Below are 18252 nucleotides of genomic sequence, written 5' to 3' on the forward strand. Positions count from 1 at the left end.
GATCACGTCAATCATCGACATTAAAACAATGTTGAAACATCATACGACTGTCCATAGATACTCCTGTCTACATATTAAATATCATGCAACACAAACAAGTGTTGAGGTTTCTGGGGAATAAGTTGTCTGAAAATGAGAGAGCATAAATAGGAGCAGTGCGAGCAGGCATGCCAAGGTGGCATGTAAAGATACCCAGGGGTAATAGGAAGTCAGGAAAGATTCATTGAGTTGCAAGTCTTCTACATGTGTACTGCACCTGAATATATAACACATATCTTTAGAGCTCATCACTTATTCTGTTTAATGCAGCCAACTATTAGTCCTTAGAGGGTGGACTAGCTAAATATTCACCACATACAGTATAGTGTTAAGAAGAAATTAGTAGAGCTCGGTACATGATGTTCAGTTGTTCCATTTTTGTTGTTGTTGGCAAAAACATACTTTTTTAGTGAACTTCTTTCAAAAATGTATTGCTACCATGAAGAGTAAATGCGTCTTAAGTACTGAATGGACCCAATCACAGTTTTCCCACTCAGCATAAAATCTAGTTCAGAGAGGAAAACAAGGGGTGATTAAGAGACACTATGTGGGTGTCTGTCAAAAGATGTTAATTTAGGCCAGGATTAACCGTCATCATCGGGGGCTGTTAAGATAAAGGAAGGGTCTTAATGTGGGTTGAGCAATTTTTACCAGTGGTGTTCCTCCCAATGATCCAAAGATGGCGGGCGCACTCCAAATTTCAATGGTGGTTCAAGGTGCTCAAGCCGGGGAACAGGAATCCCAGCAAAGAAATGCTTTTAAGACGGGATCCTGCGGCACTCGAAACGCCCTTAGGAGACGGGATCCTAAGAGTCCATTAGACATTTAAAGTCCTTTTATTATTGTGCACGTTTCGGGAGAACCCTTCATCAGGTAAAATACATACTTCCCCCCTCTCCTACAAATCTCTGGCGCAGTAGTCACTTGAAATGTGGATACAGAAGAAGCTTATCATTTAGTTAGGTCAGCAGTTTCCATAATCACTTAAAAGGGGAAAGGGAAAAAAAAGTCTCCTAAATCAAAGAACACTTTTTAAAAAAAGTTTTGAGTGCGACGTGTAAACTCTGAAGGCAACAGAAGCATATATCTAGTTTTATTTCATAATAATTTCCCCCCACGGCACCGAACTGTATACTACTCTTGTACACTGAGTCCCATATGTCAACAACTAAAGTTCATTCACAAAAAGTCACTACCAAGAAATCAGTGGCTGGAGGGTCAGAGAATAAGAAATTAAGATATACATAATAGGCCAGAAAGGATAACGGATTAAAGGACCCGCTCCACCCAGGCACCCCACTTTACAGGTGTCTTGGGAGCTGAACCGCATTTATTTCAGCTTCAGGGGAACCCTGCTTCCTGAGATATTTACCAGGGAAGGTGCCGCCGGTACTTCCTAGAGGTTAACATCTCACCCGTGATGTGGGCAATTAGGAAGCCATGGCGGATGATGTCATGGCTTCCTATTGGCTACATGATGCAGGACATTTAAACCTCCATTTTGGTTCCCCTGAAGGAGATGTTTCTGGCGGGCACTTTTCCCCGCAGTATTTTTGGGAAGCAGGGGCTCCCCAGACACCATAAAAATATGGCTGCAGCCCAAGTCGCATCATTTGTCCCGAGTTGCGCTATTTCCGCACCCACAATCATATTTCTAGACATATACTTCAATCACAATCATATCTATTTTTATTGCTATTTTTTAAATTTGATTTAAATGTTATTTAATTTCATTGTCTGTATTATATTATGTATATTGTATACTTTTATTCCATGCTTCATTTATCCCATTCGTGATTTTTCAGTCACCTGCAACTTAATTGTATGTATATGCTCAATTTTTTTTCTCCATAATCAACCACTTAATGAAGTCATTTCTATTTGTACACATTACTATTTTAAAAAGGCAATCGAAGCGCTTTGATTTATTTTTTTACACAGCATTGAACCAGGGGGTCCTTGGGGCTGAACCCCATTAATTTCAGCTCCGGGGGCCCCTGCTTCCAGAGATACTTACCTCCGAAGGGTGTGCTGGCATCTCTCTGCTTTTTAAAGCGCTGCTTCATGTGGGACAATAGGAAGCTGCGCCAGATGACATCACAGCTTCCTATTGGTCGGCAGGACACGCGAGCTTTGAAAAGCCGCCATAAGGCCTCTGGCCGCGCTGAGCCGCGCTCCTGCTCTGCCTCGCCTGCTCAAACTGGAGCTTTTTTGTGTCCTGGCAGGCGAGGCAGTGAGCGCGCTTTGGGGGCGGGCGGAGGCATGGCGGGAGGCGGGGCTAGTCCCTCGCTCCCATTGGATGTGAGCGGTCACGTGACCGCTCCTCCGCTCCCGAGCGGCAAATTTTAAACTTGCCTGTCTCCTCAGAATTTCTCAGCCTCCGCACGCATGCGGGAGCAGCTGCTAAAGCTGCGCTGATCACAGATGAAGGGGGTAAGTTCATCTGCCCAGCGCGGTCTGTGGGACTATGTCGCAGGCCTAATGTGAACCCTGCTAGCCAGCCGGAGTGGCTACCCTCACCCCCCCCGTGGAGGTAAGTATCTCCGGAAGCAGGGAGTCCTTGGAGTTGAAATTAACGGGATTCAGCTCTGAAGACCCCCTGCTTCACTCCTACTGTATGTAAAATCTTATACTATATTAGTGAAAGCACTGTATGCCTGCCTGCATGTCCGGTGTCACTAGGGGAAATCTCATTGGTCCCTTGGTCCGCCCCCGCACACCTCTCATTGGCCTGAGGCGGAGTGACGGGCCAAAGGACACACAGGGACAAGGACACACAGGGACACACACACACAGGGACACACACACACACAGGGACACACACACACACAGGGACACACACACACACACAGGGACACACACACACACACAGGGACACACACTCTCCCCCGTCAGTTGGGCCGCAGCTCACCTTCCACACCCCCCCCTCCTCTCCCGGTGCCCCTCCTCTCCCGGTGCCCCTCACTCTCTCCCCCCTCCCCACCTCACCCAAATCCCCACGCTCCGCAACATCCCCAGCCGCACCATCACCCTCACCGTGCGCCGCGGAGGAAGCGCGGCCCTGCTGCTCAGCAGCAAACTCCAGGCTCCTCCCCCCTCGCGGCGCGGCCCTCCTGCTCTCCCCCTCACGTGCGCCGCTACCGGAGAGGGGAAGCGCGGCCCGGGCCTCCTGCTCTCCCCCTCACGTGCGCCGCTACCGGAGAGGGGAAGCGGCGCGGGACTCCCCATCACGTGCGCCGCTACCGGAGAGGGGAAGCGGCGCGGGACTCCCCATCACGTGCGCCGCTACCGGAGAGGGGAAGCGCGGCGCGGGACTCCCGATCACGTGCGCCGCTACCGGAGAGGGGAAGCGCGGCGCGGGACTCCCCATCACGTGCGCCGCTACCGGAGAGGGGAAGCGCGGCGCGGGACTCCCCATCACGTGCGCCGCTACCGGAGAGGGGAAGCGCGGCGCGAGACTCCTGCCACTCTTGCCCCCCCAGCTTCCCGAACTCACCTCCTGCCCCAGCCAGATGCCACGGGGTCAAGGTAAGTCACACACCATCTCCCACCCACGCACTGTCACCCAGTCACCCACACACTCACCCACCCAGTCACTTTCACCCACCCACCTAGTCACCCACCCACTCACTCAGTCACCCACTCAGTCACTCACTCAGTCACCCACCCACTCAGTCACCCACCCACTCAGTAACCCACCCACTCACTTAGTCACCCACCCACTCACTCAGTCACCCACCCACTCACTCAGTCACCCACCCAACCAGTCACTTTCACCCAGTCACCCACTTTCAACCAGTCACCCACCCACCCACTCAGTCACCCACCCACTCAGTCACCCACCCACTCAGTCACCCACTCACTCAGTCACCCACCCACTCAGTCAACCAGTCACCCACCCATTCAGTCACCCAGTCAGTCAGTCACCCAGTCACCCACCCATTCAGTCAGTCAGTCACCCACTCACCCACCCAGTCACCCACTCAGTCACCCACCCACTCAGTCACCCACTCACTCAGTCACCCACTCACTCAGTCACCCACCCACTCACTCAGTCACCCACTCACTCAGTCACCCACCCACTCACTTTGTCACCCACCCACTCACTCAGTCACTCACTCAGTCACCCACCCACCCAGTCACTTTCACCCAGTCACCCACTTTCACCCAGTCACCCACCCACCCACTCAGTCACCCACCCACTCAGTCACCCACCCACTCAGTCACCCACCCACTCAGTCAACCAGTCACCCACCCATTCAGTCACCCAGTCAGTCAGTCACCCAGTCACCCACCCAGTCACCCACTCAGTCACCCACCCACTCAGTCACCCACCCACTCAGTCAGTCACCCACCCACTCAGTCAGTCACCCACCCACTCAGTCACCCACCCACTCAGTCACCCAGTCACCCACCCATTCAGTCACCGAGTCACCCATTCAGTCAGTCACCCACTCACCCACCCAGTCAGTCACCCACCCAGTCAGTCACCCACTCACCCACCCAGTCAGTCACCCACTCACCCAGTCAGTCAGTCACCCACTCACCCAGTCAGTCACCCACTCACCCACCCAGTCAGTCACCCACTCAGTCAGTCACCCACTCACCCACCCAATCAGTCACCCACCCACCCATTCACCCACCCAGTCAGTCTCCCACTCACCCACCCAGTCAGTCTCCCACTCACCCACCCAGTCAGTCTCCCACTAACCCACCCAGTCAGTCTCCCACTCACCCAGTCAGTCTCCCACTCACCCACCCAGTCACCCACCGACCCAACTCACCCACCCAACCACTGACCCAAAGTCACCCACCCACCGACCCAAAGTCACCCACCCACCGACCCAAAGTCACCCACCCACCGACCCAAAGTCAAACCGACCCAAAGTCACCCACCCACTCAGTCAAGTGTCACCCACCCACCCAGTCACCCACACACTCAGTCAACTCAGTCACCCACCTAGCTGTCAAGGGTAGGGGGGGTAGCCTAACCCTGTCGTACGCCCTCCCAAAATTACATCCCGGGCAACGCCGGGTCTCTCAGCTAGTAATAAATAAAATGTAAAAAGCATTAAAAAAAAAGCGCTTGGATTGCCTCCTTCATCAAGGTTTACACTTGTTTGGGGTGTATTAGCCTAACACATTAGGAAGCAGCCACAGTCACATCACTGTTGACAGCACAATCATTAATGTAATTTTTGACCGGATCTCCCAAATTTCTCCTATTTGAGTCCTTTGACCCGAAGAGCTGCAGAAGCATTTCTTACGTTCAATGTGGAGTTGAACAATACCTGCAGAAAATGACGACCAGCACATGCATCTGTATTGTAAACACACAGTACTTTGTTATAAAGCAAACCTTGAGGTTGAGAGTCAGTGGATTAATATCCAGTTGAACGTAGAGAAATTTAGCATAGGTTGAACTTGATGGACATATGTCTTTTTTCAACCTCATCTACTATGTAACTATGAGCCAGTTTGGCAAAGAGCAGTCTCCAAGAAGCCATGTTTAAATATTCTTTCCAGTGTAATTACATAAGTACCTTTGCCTCTACTTTTTTATTTGATCAAATACATGTTTATAACCCCCCCCCCACCCCCCCACCCCCCACTTTTTTTCACGTTATGGAGAAAGTTAAAACACAAATTAACCCCTTAGCTTCCAGAAAGTACCACAAGTCTCCCCTGGCTGCACTGCTGTTAATTGCAGGCTGTTTATAACCATATGCAGAGGAAACCTACCACAGCAGGTTTTGGAGATGCAAATTCAGGGCGGTGTTTTAGGTAAAGTCCTACGTAAAACTGGAGACCAGAACCCCTAACTGCGAAACAAATGTTAAACATACTGGGCCTAAAGGGGGCCCGTCAAGGACATGTGGTTGGGGCCATTTTGCCACGACCAAATCTCTGCCGATGTTTAGCTGCTACTCATCTCTCCACTGGCTGCTTCGCCACCAAGGCAAATCCTTAACTTTATCCTAAAACAACCTAATATTAATCATACCCCCTAACCTAAAAACTTAACCCCTTACCCCAATACACTAGCCTAAGAACCTTAACCCTTAACCCCTTACCCTAATCCCCTACCTAGGGTTGCCAGGTGTCCGGTTTTCACCCGGACAGGCCGGTAATTCCGATGCCTGTCCGGTAAAAAATTGGAGGTAATACCGGACACCTGTGTGTCCGGTATTACCATTGTTATGGCGGCAGTGGCAGCGCGAGTGTAGTAAGCGAGAGGACTGGTGCTGAGAGGGCTGAGGCAGTGAGGCAAGCGCTAGTTCCTGGTAGTGAGAGGGCTGGCCGGACAGAGCAAGGAGGACTGGTGTGCTGTCCCTGATTGGAGGAGAGGACAGCCAACCAGAGGACAGCGAGGGCGGAGCCCACACCCCAGCGGCCAAGAGACATTTTCTAGTGCTGTCTGCGTCTTGCAGGAGATTAGGAAAGGTACAATGTGGGGGTGAGGGTATATTTAATATGTATATGGATGTTGGGGGTATATTTTATATTTATTGGTGTGGTGGGGTTATATATTTATTGGGATGGTGGGGGTATATTTTATATTTATTGGGGTGGTGGGGGTATATTTTATATTTATATGGCTGGTGGGGGTATATATTTATTGGTGTGGTGGGGTTATATATTTATAGGCAGTGTTCGAGAAACCTATACATTTGCACGCCCCGGGCGAGTGGATTTAACATCGTGGCGAGCTCCTATTGGCCCAAGCAGCACACGTGTGGTACTAGGTGGCGAGTAGATTTTTTTGTTCGGCGAGTAGATTTTTTGGTGATTTGTCAACCACTGTTTTATAGGGATGGTGGGGGTATATTTTATATGTATTGGGGGTAGTGGGGGCATTTTTTATATGTATTCTGGGGGGTGGGGGTATGTTTTATATGTATTCGGGGGCGTGGAGGAATGTTTTATATGTATTCGGGGGGCATGAGGGTATGTTTTATATGTATTGGGGGGGGGTCGCATTTTTTACCATTGTGTCCAGTTTTTTTTTGACAAGCCACCTGGCAACCCTACGCCCTACCCTAAAAACCTTAACCCTTTACCCTAATCTCCTACCCTAACAACCTTACTAGCCTAAGAACCTTAACCCTTTACCCTAATCCTACTATAAAAACATAATCCTTTACCCTAATCCCCTACCCTAAAAAGCTTAACCCCTTACCCCCTACCCTAAAAAAATTAACCTTGTACCATAATCCTTACCCTAGAAAGCTTAACCCCTTCCCTATAATCCCTCACCCCATCCCTATAAACCCTCACCCCAATCCCCTACCCTAAAAAGGTTAACCCCTTACCCTAAACCCCTTACCCTAAAAACCTAACCCCTATCTTTAACCACCTACTCTAACCGCTAAATTAAATGAACTCTTAAATTAACTTACCTTGGCAAAGCAGCCAGTGGCTGAGCATCCAGCGGCGGAGCAGCGGCGGGTACCTCTGCAGCCGAACACCGGCCGAGACCGCCACGCCAAAACGTCCGGTTCCGTACAGAGGGTGATTGACAGCTAAATGTCTCCATGTAACAGCAATGGCAATACATGCTGCTAGATGGGACCACAGCCTTAGGCTGAGTCCCCGCTGGCGCTGAGCGCGCTGGCGCTCAAAGCATGCGAGCCGGGTGTCCTGCGCCTGCTCGCGCGCCGCGGGGGGGGCGGCATTGCCAAATAGTTGAGCGAGCGGGAAAGTTAAAAAAAATTATTTACATAAGCGCTGAGCGCCGGTGAGCATGTGTGCACGCGCATAGCGTGAGCAGGGACTTGTATGTATGTATGTATATATATCTATATATGTATATCACCTCGCCAAGCACCGCCCGCTCAGCGAGCTCAGCGCCAGCGGGGACTCAGCCTTACATTGGAGTAGCAACAAGCAGCATTTGTAGCTCAAGCACTGAAGGAATAAAGCATTCCAAGGGATTTCTGCATCCAACTGAAGGTCACGACAAGCCACATATGACTCCCAAGAACCACATGGTGTTGTCATCAAGACAACAATCGCCCACAAGAGCCGATTTATTTATTTTTCTCCTCAACTGAAGAAATGTAACACGATTCCAATCTCAGCTCTGCGGAATTTATAACAGCTTTAGCCCCTGCATAACTGCCAGCGAAACCAACGTCAAGCATCATAATAACATTCCCACTTATTTATTGGCTTGCTGTGTAATGCTGGGACTAAATATTGTACATATTCCCTGGGGGGCAGGGACCTCCTTCCTACGGTCTCAGTTTCTCTTAGCATATATGTACTCTTTTGTCATACAATGTTACAGTCCTCCCTCCCTCCCACGTTGTACTGCGCTGTGGAATATGTTGGCGAAATACAAATATAAAAAGAAAATGATATTTGCCGAACTGTGGGCTCGTATTGCTATGAATGTTTTGTCGGAGCTCAACAAGACACACCCCGGCTCAAGGAATGTGAAAAAAAGGTGCCAGAATGCCACGGCCCCTCCGGCACAGTGTGATCACGTGACCACGGTGGCCATTTTGGAGGAAACGATCCTCCTCTTCCATCCTCCATTTCCTTACTGTTATATCACGTCCTGGAGCGCAGGACGCAATCTAAGCTATAAAAAAATAAAACCTCCCTGGTAATGTGCAAGTCATAGTGACTACTACGTCCTTGGGCACCCAAAGGGTTAACCTCCAACGTGTCTAGCAAGCTCCTCCAGGAAAGCAATAACTTGCATTCCCATCCAAGACAGTAAAACCCTGCATTTTGCAAGCTGTTAGCTGGGATTGCTGGGACAAATTGCAGCAGAGACACAAGCACATTATTTCCTAAAAATGTCACGTGAATGTTGCTTATGTGCTGCGTTGAGAAGACGCACGTTCTCAGATTTTGCCGTCAAACCAAACAACTCAGTTGTAATTAGCATCACCACTGAGATAACATCTCTGCGAAGTCTGCAGGGCCTGACACTGACCAAGCAAACACAGTTGACAAACATTTTCAGAATAGCTGTTTTCATAGCTGTGTGAATACCCCCCAAACCTACGGGTTGTCATGTGACGACCTACCGCAGTTTGGGGAGAAATGCTGCTGGACAATTGACCGATACCCTCTTAAGTTTGCCCTCAATCTTGGGGTAAAAAAAAAAAATATTACATTTTCAGCAAAGTACAGAAAACACTTGTTTCTTCATTGTAGCGTCAAATTAAATTGCTGAAGTATCTTAAATAAAACATTGGTAATAAGTATTTCTTGCGAGTCACAATTAGGGGGCTTGTTCCATATCTTCTGAAGTGGTCAATTTCGGCCGAAATTCCCCAGCGTCACAATGGGGACATTTGGCCAAAAAACAGCCAGAGCGCTGCTTTGGCAGATATAGAGTAAGCCCCTAGAGGTCTAGCACAGAGGTGCGCAAACCTTTGGTGCTGTGCCCCCCTACCTGCTCTCCCCCAGTGCTCGCACCCCCCGCCTTACCTTTGTGCCGGCGTCAAATGACACCGGGGGGGTCATGTGATGTCACATAACATAGCGACTTCATTTGATGCCGCTTTACCATGGCGACGGGCGTCAAATGACGCTGCGAGGTCATGGCGACGCGTCGCCCGAACCCGGCTGAATCAAGGTAAGTGAGTTACACAGGCCTCACGCGGTCCCCCGGCATTTAATTTAAAAGCCTTGGGGTAGAGCGCAGGGCCTCTGTAACCGACCCCCCCCCCAAAAAAAAATCTCCCCCGTTCGCGCACTCCTTGTCTAGCACACCCAATACCTTTTTGGAGAAAATACAGAACATCAAAGTTTAATACTCTTCAGAAATCCTAAAATAAGCTTCCTACGGCGGAGGAAACTGAAGCCATTGTAAAAGTGACTACAAATCCATGGCCCGTCCACAAAGCTCCGTTATTAAATTAACAAGGCGTTAAGTGAGCGCACCCGGAAAGAGCTAACGGGGGTCTGCTAAGCTCACTAACACAGTGTTAAGTGCTGTTTTCAGCCGTAATGGGCCCTTGCGTTAATTATAATGGACGGCAGTGCTAATGAGGTGCAAATGATGGGTGTTCCCTGTAACGACAGAGCTCCATTATACAGTAGTTCACGCAGGGATTTTAAGATGTCTTAGTCATAGGTCACACCTAATTGGGGCGTCGGCTCCCTTCAGACCCCGAAATATGGGTTGACAGGGAGAGAGGGAGGAAGGGGGAGAAAGGGACACATGGCGGGAGGGGATAGCGAGAGAGTCCTATTTTATTCGGTCATTGCATTAAGGCAAAAAAGCTTCCAAAGGTAGATAGATAAATGCTGTGATGAGTGCTCCAAAGCCTACTTTTCGGTGTGGTAAGCGACAGCATTGTATTTTGATAACAGTGGTACAGCCGGTAGATACTTGGCATTCTAATCATAATAATTGTGTTTATTAATCAGGTATAACATTATTCTGTAAAGTACAAGTGGGCGATTGAAATACTATGGTCACGAGAGCACAAAATAAATACATAACACCGTGTTAAAACATACTGACAAGGTGAGAACTTCTTCTATTGAGGCTAACTGATCCCCCCCCCCCCCCCCCCCTGACCTAATCAACATTATTTGAAGCAGGTTCTCCTCGGTTGCAAGTCCACATCAATCTTATACGAGGGGAATCCATTTCACGGGCTATTGAACCCCAAATTTAAATCCCAGCTTGGACATTATGGCCAATTGAGTGGAAGTTGACTTTGAGCCAATCGGGGCAATGTATGACCTCGGCCTAAATGTTTGGCTCGTTGGCAGGAAGCTGTCCAGTCGCCATCTTGAAAAAGGGCAGCTGTGCTCTTGCCCCGCCCACACAAAACTGTAAATGAACACACAGTAGAAGCACTGAAGTCTCACACCAGAGGGGAGCCTCTGGGGCCGATATTTAAAACACAAACAGAGGCTTGTACAGGGGATGGATGTTTAAATGTGCCACTCTGTCTAATCAAGGCGTACCTTTTTTTTTTAATTAAAAGGAAATACAAAAACGGCGCCAGGCTAATTACGGTTGTAGACACTTGGTAATGAAAACAGCTACTGAGAATATTTTATATAGTTTATTCTGCCTGAGGAAACCATGTTATATTTCAGAGGTTTTCCCACCGTTAAAAAAGAGTCAGACATATGTTCTTAAGAGTTCAACCTGTGCTAAATTTAGACAGATACTTTATCCTATATTTGTATTTACAGTATTTTGATACAGAGGAAGGCAAACAAAAAAACCCCAGTGATATCTCATGAAGGGAAAAATAAATTCCTTCCTGACTCCAAATAATGGCAATAATATGTATCCCTAAATCAACTTCCTTCCCATGTTTACTTATTTGGTATATCCCTGTATAGCTTTTGTTTAAAAAATTTTTTTGAAGATATATATTGTATCTGCCATCACAGTCTCTATGCGTAATTAATTTCACATTTTAACTGCCCTTACTGTCAGGGCCCAGGCCTATATTTCCCAATAAGCCCCTCTAGGCTCGGACATAGGGCGACAAAATCGGGAGTGCGGCATCTCGGCGCCCCGCTACCCCTATTTGCCGCCTCCGGAAAATTTGGAAAGGCCGGTGCTCTGTCGCCACCCTCCTCCAGCTTTGCGGTGTCACATGACACGCGCAACATCACATGGTGTCAAGTTGCCATGACCATGACATGTTGTATGTATTTTGTGGGGGGGAGTGGGAAGGTTCTGTGTGGCCAGGGGGAATTGTGTGTGTGGCCAGGGGAGGAGGGAGATGAGGGAATGCGTGTGAGGAGGGGGGATTGAGTGATAGCGGAGGGGGGGGGGGGGAGAGTTTGAGAGGTGAGAGGGGGTGTAAGAGAGGGAGTGAGGAAGAGAGAGGGGGGAGTGAGCAAGAGAGGGGGTGGGAGAAATACATCTGGAGGAGGGGGAGAGCAAGTAGGTGTGGAGGGAGGGAGGAGGGTGGCCTGGTCAAAACTCTAGTCCTGGGCCCCAGGAAGTCTGTTGGCGGCCCTGCTTACTGTAATGAACCCTTTCCTTTGTTGCGGGTTACATCTCCTTTCCTCCAACCTTAAGGGATGCCCCTGTGTCATATGTACTGCCCTTGGGATGAGTAGATCTTTTAAAAGCTCCTTGTATTGACCCCACATATATTTGTATATAGTTATCATATCCCCTTAGACACATTTTTCTAATGTAAATAAATCTACATTTGCTAGCCTCTACTCATAAATCAGATTTTCCATCCCCTTTATTAATATGGTGGCTCTTCTCTGCCCTCTCTCTAGTTCCATAATATGGTTTTTATGGATGTGTTTTAAATAAATTTCCAGATTTCTATCCAATTCATAACATCACAGTATACAATATAATAACCTTTTTGCTTTATTAAAAGAAAAAAAATGATGTGTTCTGCAAAAGACCATTTTAACACATTTTCCTCAAGGAACAACCAGTTCCACGTGAAAATCACGCCAATAGCTGTAAAAGTATTAAATACCCCCTATTCAATGTGTTGTAAAGCCATCTTCTCCGTGCTGGAGAAGAGATCAGCTTCATTCTAATAAATGGGACTAAACAATCTCCAGCTCGAGGAAAACTGCTCCACCGCATATCGAATAAAACATTGTAGAGCACCCTGGGGTTCTGAATTTCAAAAAATGTCAATGTTAATGGGACTGCATCTAGACTGTAATAGTTGTTTATATATGGCGGTGTGAGGGCTTAAAATAAGTATTCTATGAGGAAAAGCTCAGCATCCCAGGACAGACATGATTATATGTGACGGTTAGCGCATTCATGACTACATTTCATCGTATTAGGGAGTCACCCAGTTATGTTAGCACTAGCGAGCTGCAGCAATACGTATTCACCAGGCTAGGACAGCTTTTGTTGAACAATCAAAAAATAATCATTCTTCCTGGATGGTGCTGTGAGTGAGAATGCACCGCATGAATCAAGCCAGGAAATATTAAACACCTGTAATACGTGCCGGAGAGGAAATTAACACTGCCGTCTTCCTTTGGCCCTGTTGTCACATAGGGAAAAAAAATTCTGATCTCAAAAGCGCATACATAAACAATTGGTTTAATTCAGTGGCAGGCAACCTAACCCAACCTGAGAGCAACACCACAGTCAGCAGCCGATATTATACATTTGTTTTTTAAACACAGATACAGTATGAGGTATTAGACCAGTGGTGTTTAGCTTTTTTGGTTAAAGAACCCGATAATTACATTGTGAAATTCTGTGGAACCCAAACTCTCTCCAATAGTGAGTCTGAGATCAGATGCATTGTAAGGAACCCCAACCCTCTCTAATAGCACGTCTGAGATCAGATGCATTGTAAGGAACCCCAAAGCTCTCTAATAGCGCGTCTGAGATCAGATGCATTGTAAGGAACCCCAACCCTCTCTAATAGCGCGTCTGAGATCAGATACATTGTAAGGAACCCCAACCCTCTCTAATAGCGCGTCTGAGATCAGATACATTGTAAATTCTTTTGTATTTTCAAATGACCTGAAAATTGCATGCACCTTATAGGAATGCTCAGGGAACCCGAGGGCTCATAGGAACCTTGGTTGAAAAACACTATTATTTATTTTATTTATAAAAATGTTTTACCAGGAAGTAATACATTGAGAGCTACCTCTCGTTTTCAAGTATGTCCTGGGCCCAGAGTTATTACAGATGGAGTGGCTCAGTGAGTAAAGACACTGACTGAAAACAATGAAACTGAGTTTGCGTCAGGGCAACCTGGTTCAATTCCTGGTGTTGGCTCCTTGTGACCGTGCGTAAACCACTCAATCTCCCTGTGCCTCATGCACCAAAATCATAGATTGTAAACTCATCTGGGCACGGCCTGTGTCTGTAAAAATCCCATGCACTGCGTACCGAGCGCTATATGAAATAAAGTTACTTTTATTATTAGACCTGGATCGTTTCAATGCAGTATAACTGACTCACAGTGACCCCGCTGTGAGAATCATCTCCACGGGTCGCCCACCACAAGTTTAATTAAAGTGCACTGTAAATAATCCAATGCTATGGCAAAATGATGTAACGAGGCGCGAACAAAAGCAGGAAAAGGACGTCTGCATTTACCGGTACGTAGTCTGTTACTGCATATTGTGCTATATTTATGTGCATTTAAACAGAGTATATTCAGCAGCATTTATTCAAAACAAAAATATGTGCTGGGAGTGCCAGCATTGCACTAATAAGTGTACAGGGCTGGCATGTAAACACATACTGCTGACAATGGGTTGTAGTTAAGAGTTAGGACTGGTACACTCGTACTGATATATAGCACTAATAAAACGTGCACGGCTGTGCGCTTAAACATATACAACACATGTGTAGTGAAAGCAGAGCCGCATTTCTGACAGAACGTAAAAGCGACAGTGTATTGAGCACAAAATGTATAAACATCTAACACTAGCCAGATGCACGGCACAGAATGTCTACATCAGGGATGGGCAACTCCAGTCCTCAGGAGACCAACAGGTCAGGTTGCTGTGTGGGTACTGTAGCTCTTGGGTAGTGGAGTTGCCCAACCCAGATTACTACATTAATAGAACAGACACTATATGCTGCACTGTATTTAGTAACACATGGGGTTAGCTGTGTAATCACAGATATATGCAGGAAAACATTGCACTGCCATTTAATGCAGAGAAGTTATTTATGTGTTCTGCGCAGATGGTGTAGGCGTGACTATGAATATACAGTCCTAATGCATTTTTAGCGCCCACATTGGAAATATGGCGGGGTACTGTATTTGGGCCTCTTTGGGGCAGTGGTATTCAACCCTTTAAAACCTGTGGAAGCCTTGGCAAATGTGTATTGACAATGTGGAATCCCTTCAAAATATAATATGACTTTATGGATCCCCATGTTATTTATCCCATCTACTGTGTTTGGGATTATATTTCCTAAATAAACTACAGCAAATAAAAATACCACGTCTCAGACAAGTCTGAGCTTTGTCTCCGACAACCCGGCTTTTCACCATTATCTCGTAGCATACAGTGTTTTCACTGCAGCCTTGGGATTCTGGGTAATGACATGCACATGAGCACAGTGTGTCACTTTTAGCTTCGGATTCATTTTAACATGGACCCCTACAAGCTTATGCTGGCCGTATTACTCGGCTTCTTCAGCACAGCTTGGGTTAAAGAAGTGCTGAAAAAGCTGTGTAATGCGGCAGGCATAAACGTATAGGGGTCCATGTAAGGCCTCGGCCATGTTCCCTGCTGGCGTGCTGAGGCGCGCTGAGGCGCAGGGAAAGCGGGTGCTTTCCCTGGCCTTGCGGTTGCTTACCGCACGCACTGTCAGCAGCCGTCAGGGGGCGGGCCGGGCGCGCCACTGGCCGGGGGCGGGCCAGTGATATCACGGAGCTGGTTCGCCCTCATTGGGCGAACCGCTCACGTGACCGGCCTGTCGCGCCGGCAAGCGGGGGAATTTAAAATTCCCCTAAGACCTGCGCTTCCGCAAGCGCGCGGAAGCGCAGGTGAGCCCTTACTAAAGCCGCTCTAATTGCGGCTGTAGGGGCTCAGTGCTGAGCGGGAGCACGCGTCAGCACACTTCCGCAAGCAAGCGCTAAACATGGCCAAGGCCTTAGGCAGAGCTCATACACTCCACTTGCTTGCGAGACTGACACAATGTGAGTGCTCATTTGCATGTCATTTCCCAGAATCCCTGGCTGAAGTAGAAACACTGTATGCTAAGAGATAAATGGTGAAAAGCCGGGTTGCAGACCTGTCTGAGACATCCGAATGTACCCACAAGTGGTATTTTGATTTGCTGTACACTGTACGGTGGAGCGTTTTTGTCACTTTTTTACCCACCATAACTTGTTTTGTGTTTAAATGTAATAAATATGACAACATAAAATGCTTGGGTCTCGAAGAAAAAAAAAAAGCAAAGCCATTACCAAATTTGTTCTCAAGGAACCCCTAGTTACCTCTCCACACAGGTTGAAAACCACTGTTTGTAGTAGATACTGTTACACTGCAATTATATTTTACCATTAAAATGCTGGCGTTGAATGTGGGATTGAATTTCAGGCGGTAGTTTAGGGACTGCATTAAAGACACAGAACCACATCTGTATTTATTTGATGCTGGAAGGGCGGCACTGTCCTGATAACTATACCTCGAGGTGAGATTGCAGATGTAATGAAGTGCTGAATCTGTACTGCTCGCGGTCTGGTTGATATTGCATTAATAAGCTATCAGTGTACCCTGCACTGTATTAATGCACATGCAGTTGTAGACGTGCATATGACACTGGCTTTAGGAGTATGTAGAGGTGACAGTGCTGATAACATTGTAGATCTAAATATATACAGGTACTCGAGTTATTGTACTTCAGAGGATTACACAACTGCCAGTGTACGTGCCACTATATATATATATATGTGTATTTAGAGCCGGCAGTGTATACTGTAACTATGCCTTCCTTCCTACACCCACAGTGCATGTAACATTATACAGAGAACTTGCGGTCTACTCAATACTAAACAAGTCACGCAGATAACGCCCTTACACGGAGAGCCCCCATCAGTCCCTGAAGCCAACTGCTACGCCGGCGCCGTGCCAGGACGAGGCACTGACCGCGGTACCAGCCACCACGGAGACGCAATGCTACAAGAACATTGTACGAGAGGAGCATACTCACCGTGCGCAGCTCCCGAGTGCGGTCCTTCATCCTGACCCTCAAGGGTCACCCAGGGCGGTGAACAGGACCTCCGGGAGCAAAGAGTGGCCGATGTCTCTTCTACTACAAACTGCACTCTACTCTGACACTATCTGTTCTCTCTCTCTCTCTCTCTCTATATATCTTTACCTCCCTGGGAGTTTTTACCACTATCTGGGTTCCCTTTTTCTCTATATATGTATTTAAATTTTAAATGCAATGTGCATATGCATCTATATATAGATATTGTTTTCTATATTTTCCTCTACATATAAACGCAGATTCCTCTGTTAAAGTCTATCCTAGTTAATGTATACATCTGTATGCAGCAGTGTGTGCCTTCCCTGCACACACTCATAGCCTTCCCTCCCTCCCCGCAACCCCTCCACCTCCACTGTCTCTGGCTATATAATTTGCCTGCTTCCTCCCACACCTTTGTAACACAAACCCCGTCCCATCTGCAATCACATTCTCCCCGTCTCCTGCCCTCCCTCTACAGTGTATCTGTTCAGCAAAGTCCCCTCTGCAATCACATCCTTCTTTTCTTCTCTCTTTCTCTCTCCTCCTCCTCCCTGTCTCTCTCTGAGGATTGTGGGAGAGGGAGGAGTAAGGTGCAGCTCTGTGCAACAGTGTAGCTCCTGCTGTTTTTCTCAAACTATTTGCTTATCTATCTCTTTCCCCCCACCCTCTATTTCATCCTTTTTGTATTTGTTTGTTTTGTGGCCTGGGGGGGGGGGGGGGGGAGATGCCCGTGTCACAGAGCTCAGGGCGGCCAGGCCACGGCAAGTTGTTACTATTGAGTCTTTGACAAGAAAGCATCAAGTGAGGATTAGCCATGGAGAGAATGCAGTATGAGTGTGTGGGGCAGTGTTTTTCAGCAGGTGTTCGTAAGAACTCTTGCGTTCCCTACAGCGTTCCCTGTCATATTCAGGTCATTTGAAAATGGTACCAAATAAAGAAAAATGTACAATGCATCTGATCTCAGACGCGCTATTAGAGAGGGTTGGGGTTCCTTACAATGTATCTGATCTCAGACATGCTATTAGAGAGGGTTGGGGTACCTTACAATGCATCTGATCTCAGACGCGCTATTAGAGAGGGTTGGAGTTCCTTACAATGTATCTGATCTTAGACACGCTATTAGAGAGGGTTGGGGTTCCTTACAATTTATCTGATCTCAGACGCGCTATTAGAGAGGATTGGGGTTCCTTACAATGCATCTGATCTCAGGCGCGCTATTAGAGAGGGTTGGGGTTCCTTACAATGCATCTGATCTCAGACGCGCTATTAGAGAGGGTTGGGGTTCCTTACAATGCATCTGATCTCAGAGGCGCTATTAGAGAGGGTTGGGGTTCCTTACAATGCATCTGATCTCAGACGCGCTATCAGAGAGGGTTGGGGTCCCTTACAATGCATCTGATCTCAGACGCGCTATTAGAGAGGGTTGGGGTTCCTTACAATGCATCTGATCTCAGAGGCGCTATTAGAGAGGGTTGGGGTTCCTCAACCTCAATGGAAGAGGCAGCCGGCGAAGTGCCGCACCGGTCAGCTGCTAGTCGCGGGGGGGGGGG

At 47.7% G+C, this 18252-nt stretch overlaps 1 protein-coding gene across 1 annotated transcript in view; it reads right to left on the minus strand.

Annotated features, from left to right (window-relative positions):
* STX1A (syntaxin 1A) overlaps nucleotides 1-17268 on the minus strand; it is a 76003-nt gene extending 58735 nt beyond the window's left edge. The window contains exon 1 of the mRNA XM_075594492.1: nucleotides 16664-17268. Within this exon, the coding sequence (XP_075450607.1) occupies nucleotides 16664-16693 (30 nt within the window). The 5' untranslated portion in view covers nucleotides 16694-17268. The remainder of the gene's footprint in view (nucleotides 1-16663) is intronic.
* Between the last annotated feature and the right edge of the window lie 984 nt (nucleotides 17269-18252).

The sequence above is a fragment of the Ascaphus truei genome, chromosome 3, assembly GCF_040206685.1.
Source record: "Ascaphus truei isolate aAscTru1 chromosome 3, aAscTru1.hap1, whole genome shotgun sequence".
NCBI classification, from domain to species: domain Eukaryota; kingdom Metazoa; phylum Chordata; class Amphibia; order Anura; family Ascaphidae; genus Ascaphus; species Ascaphus truei.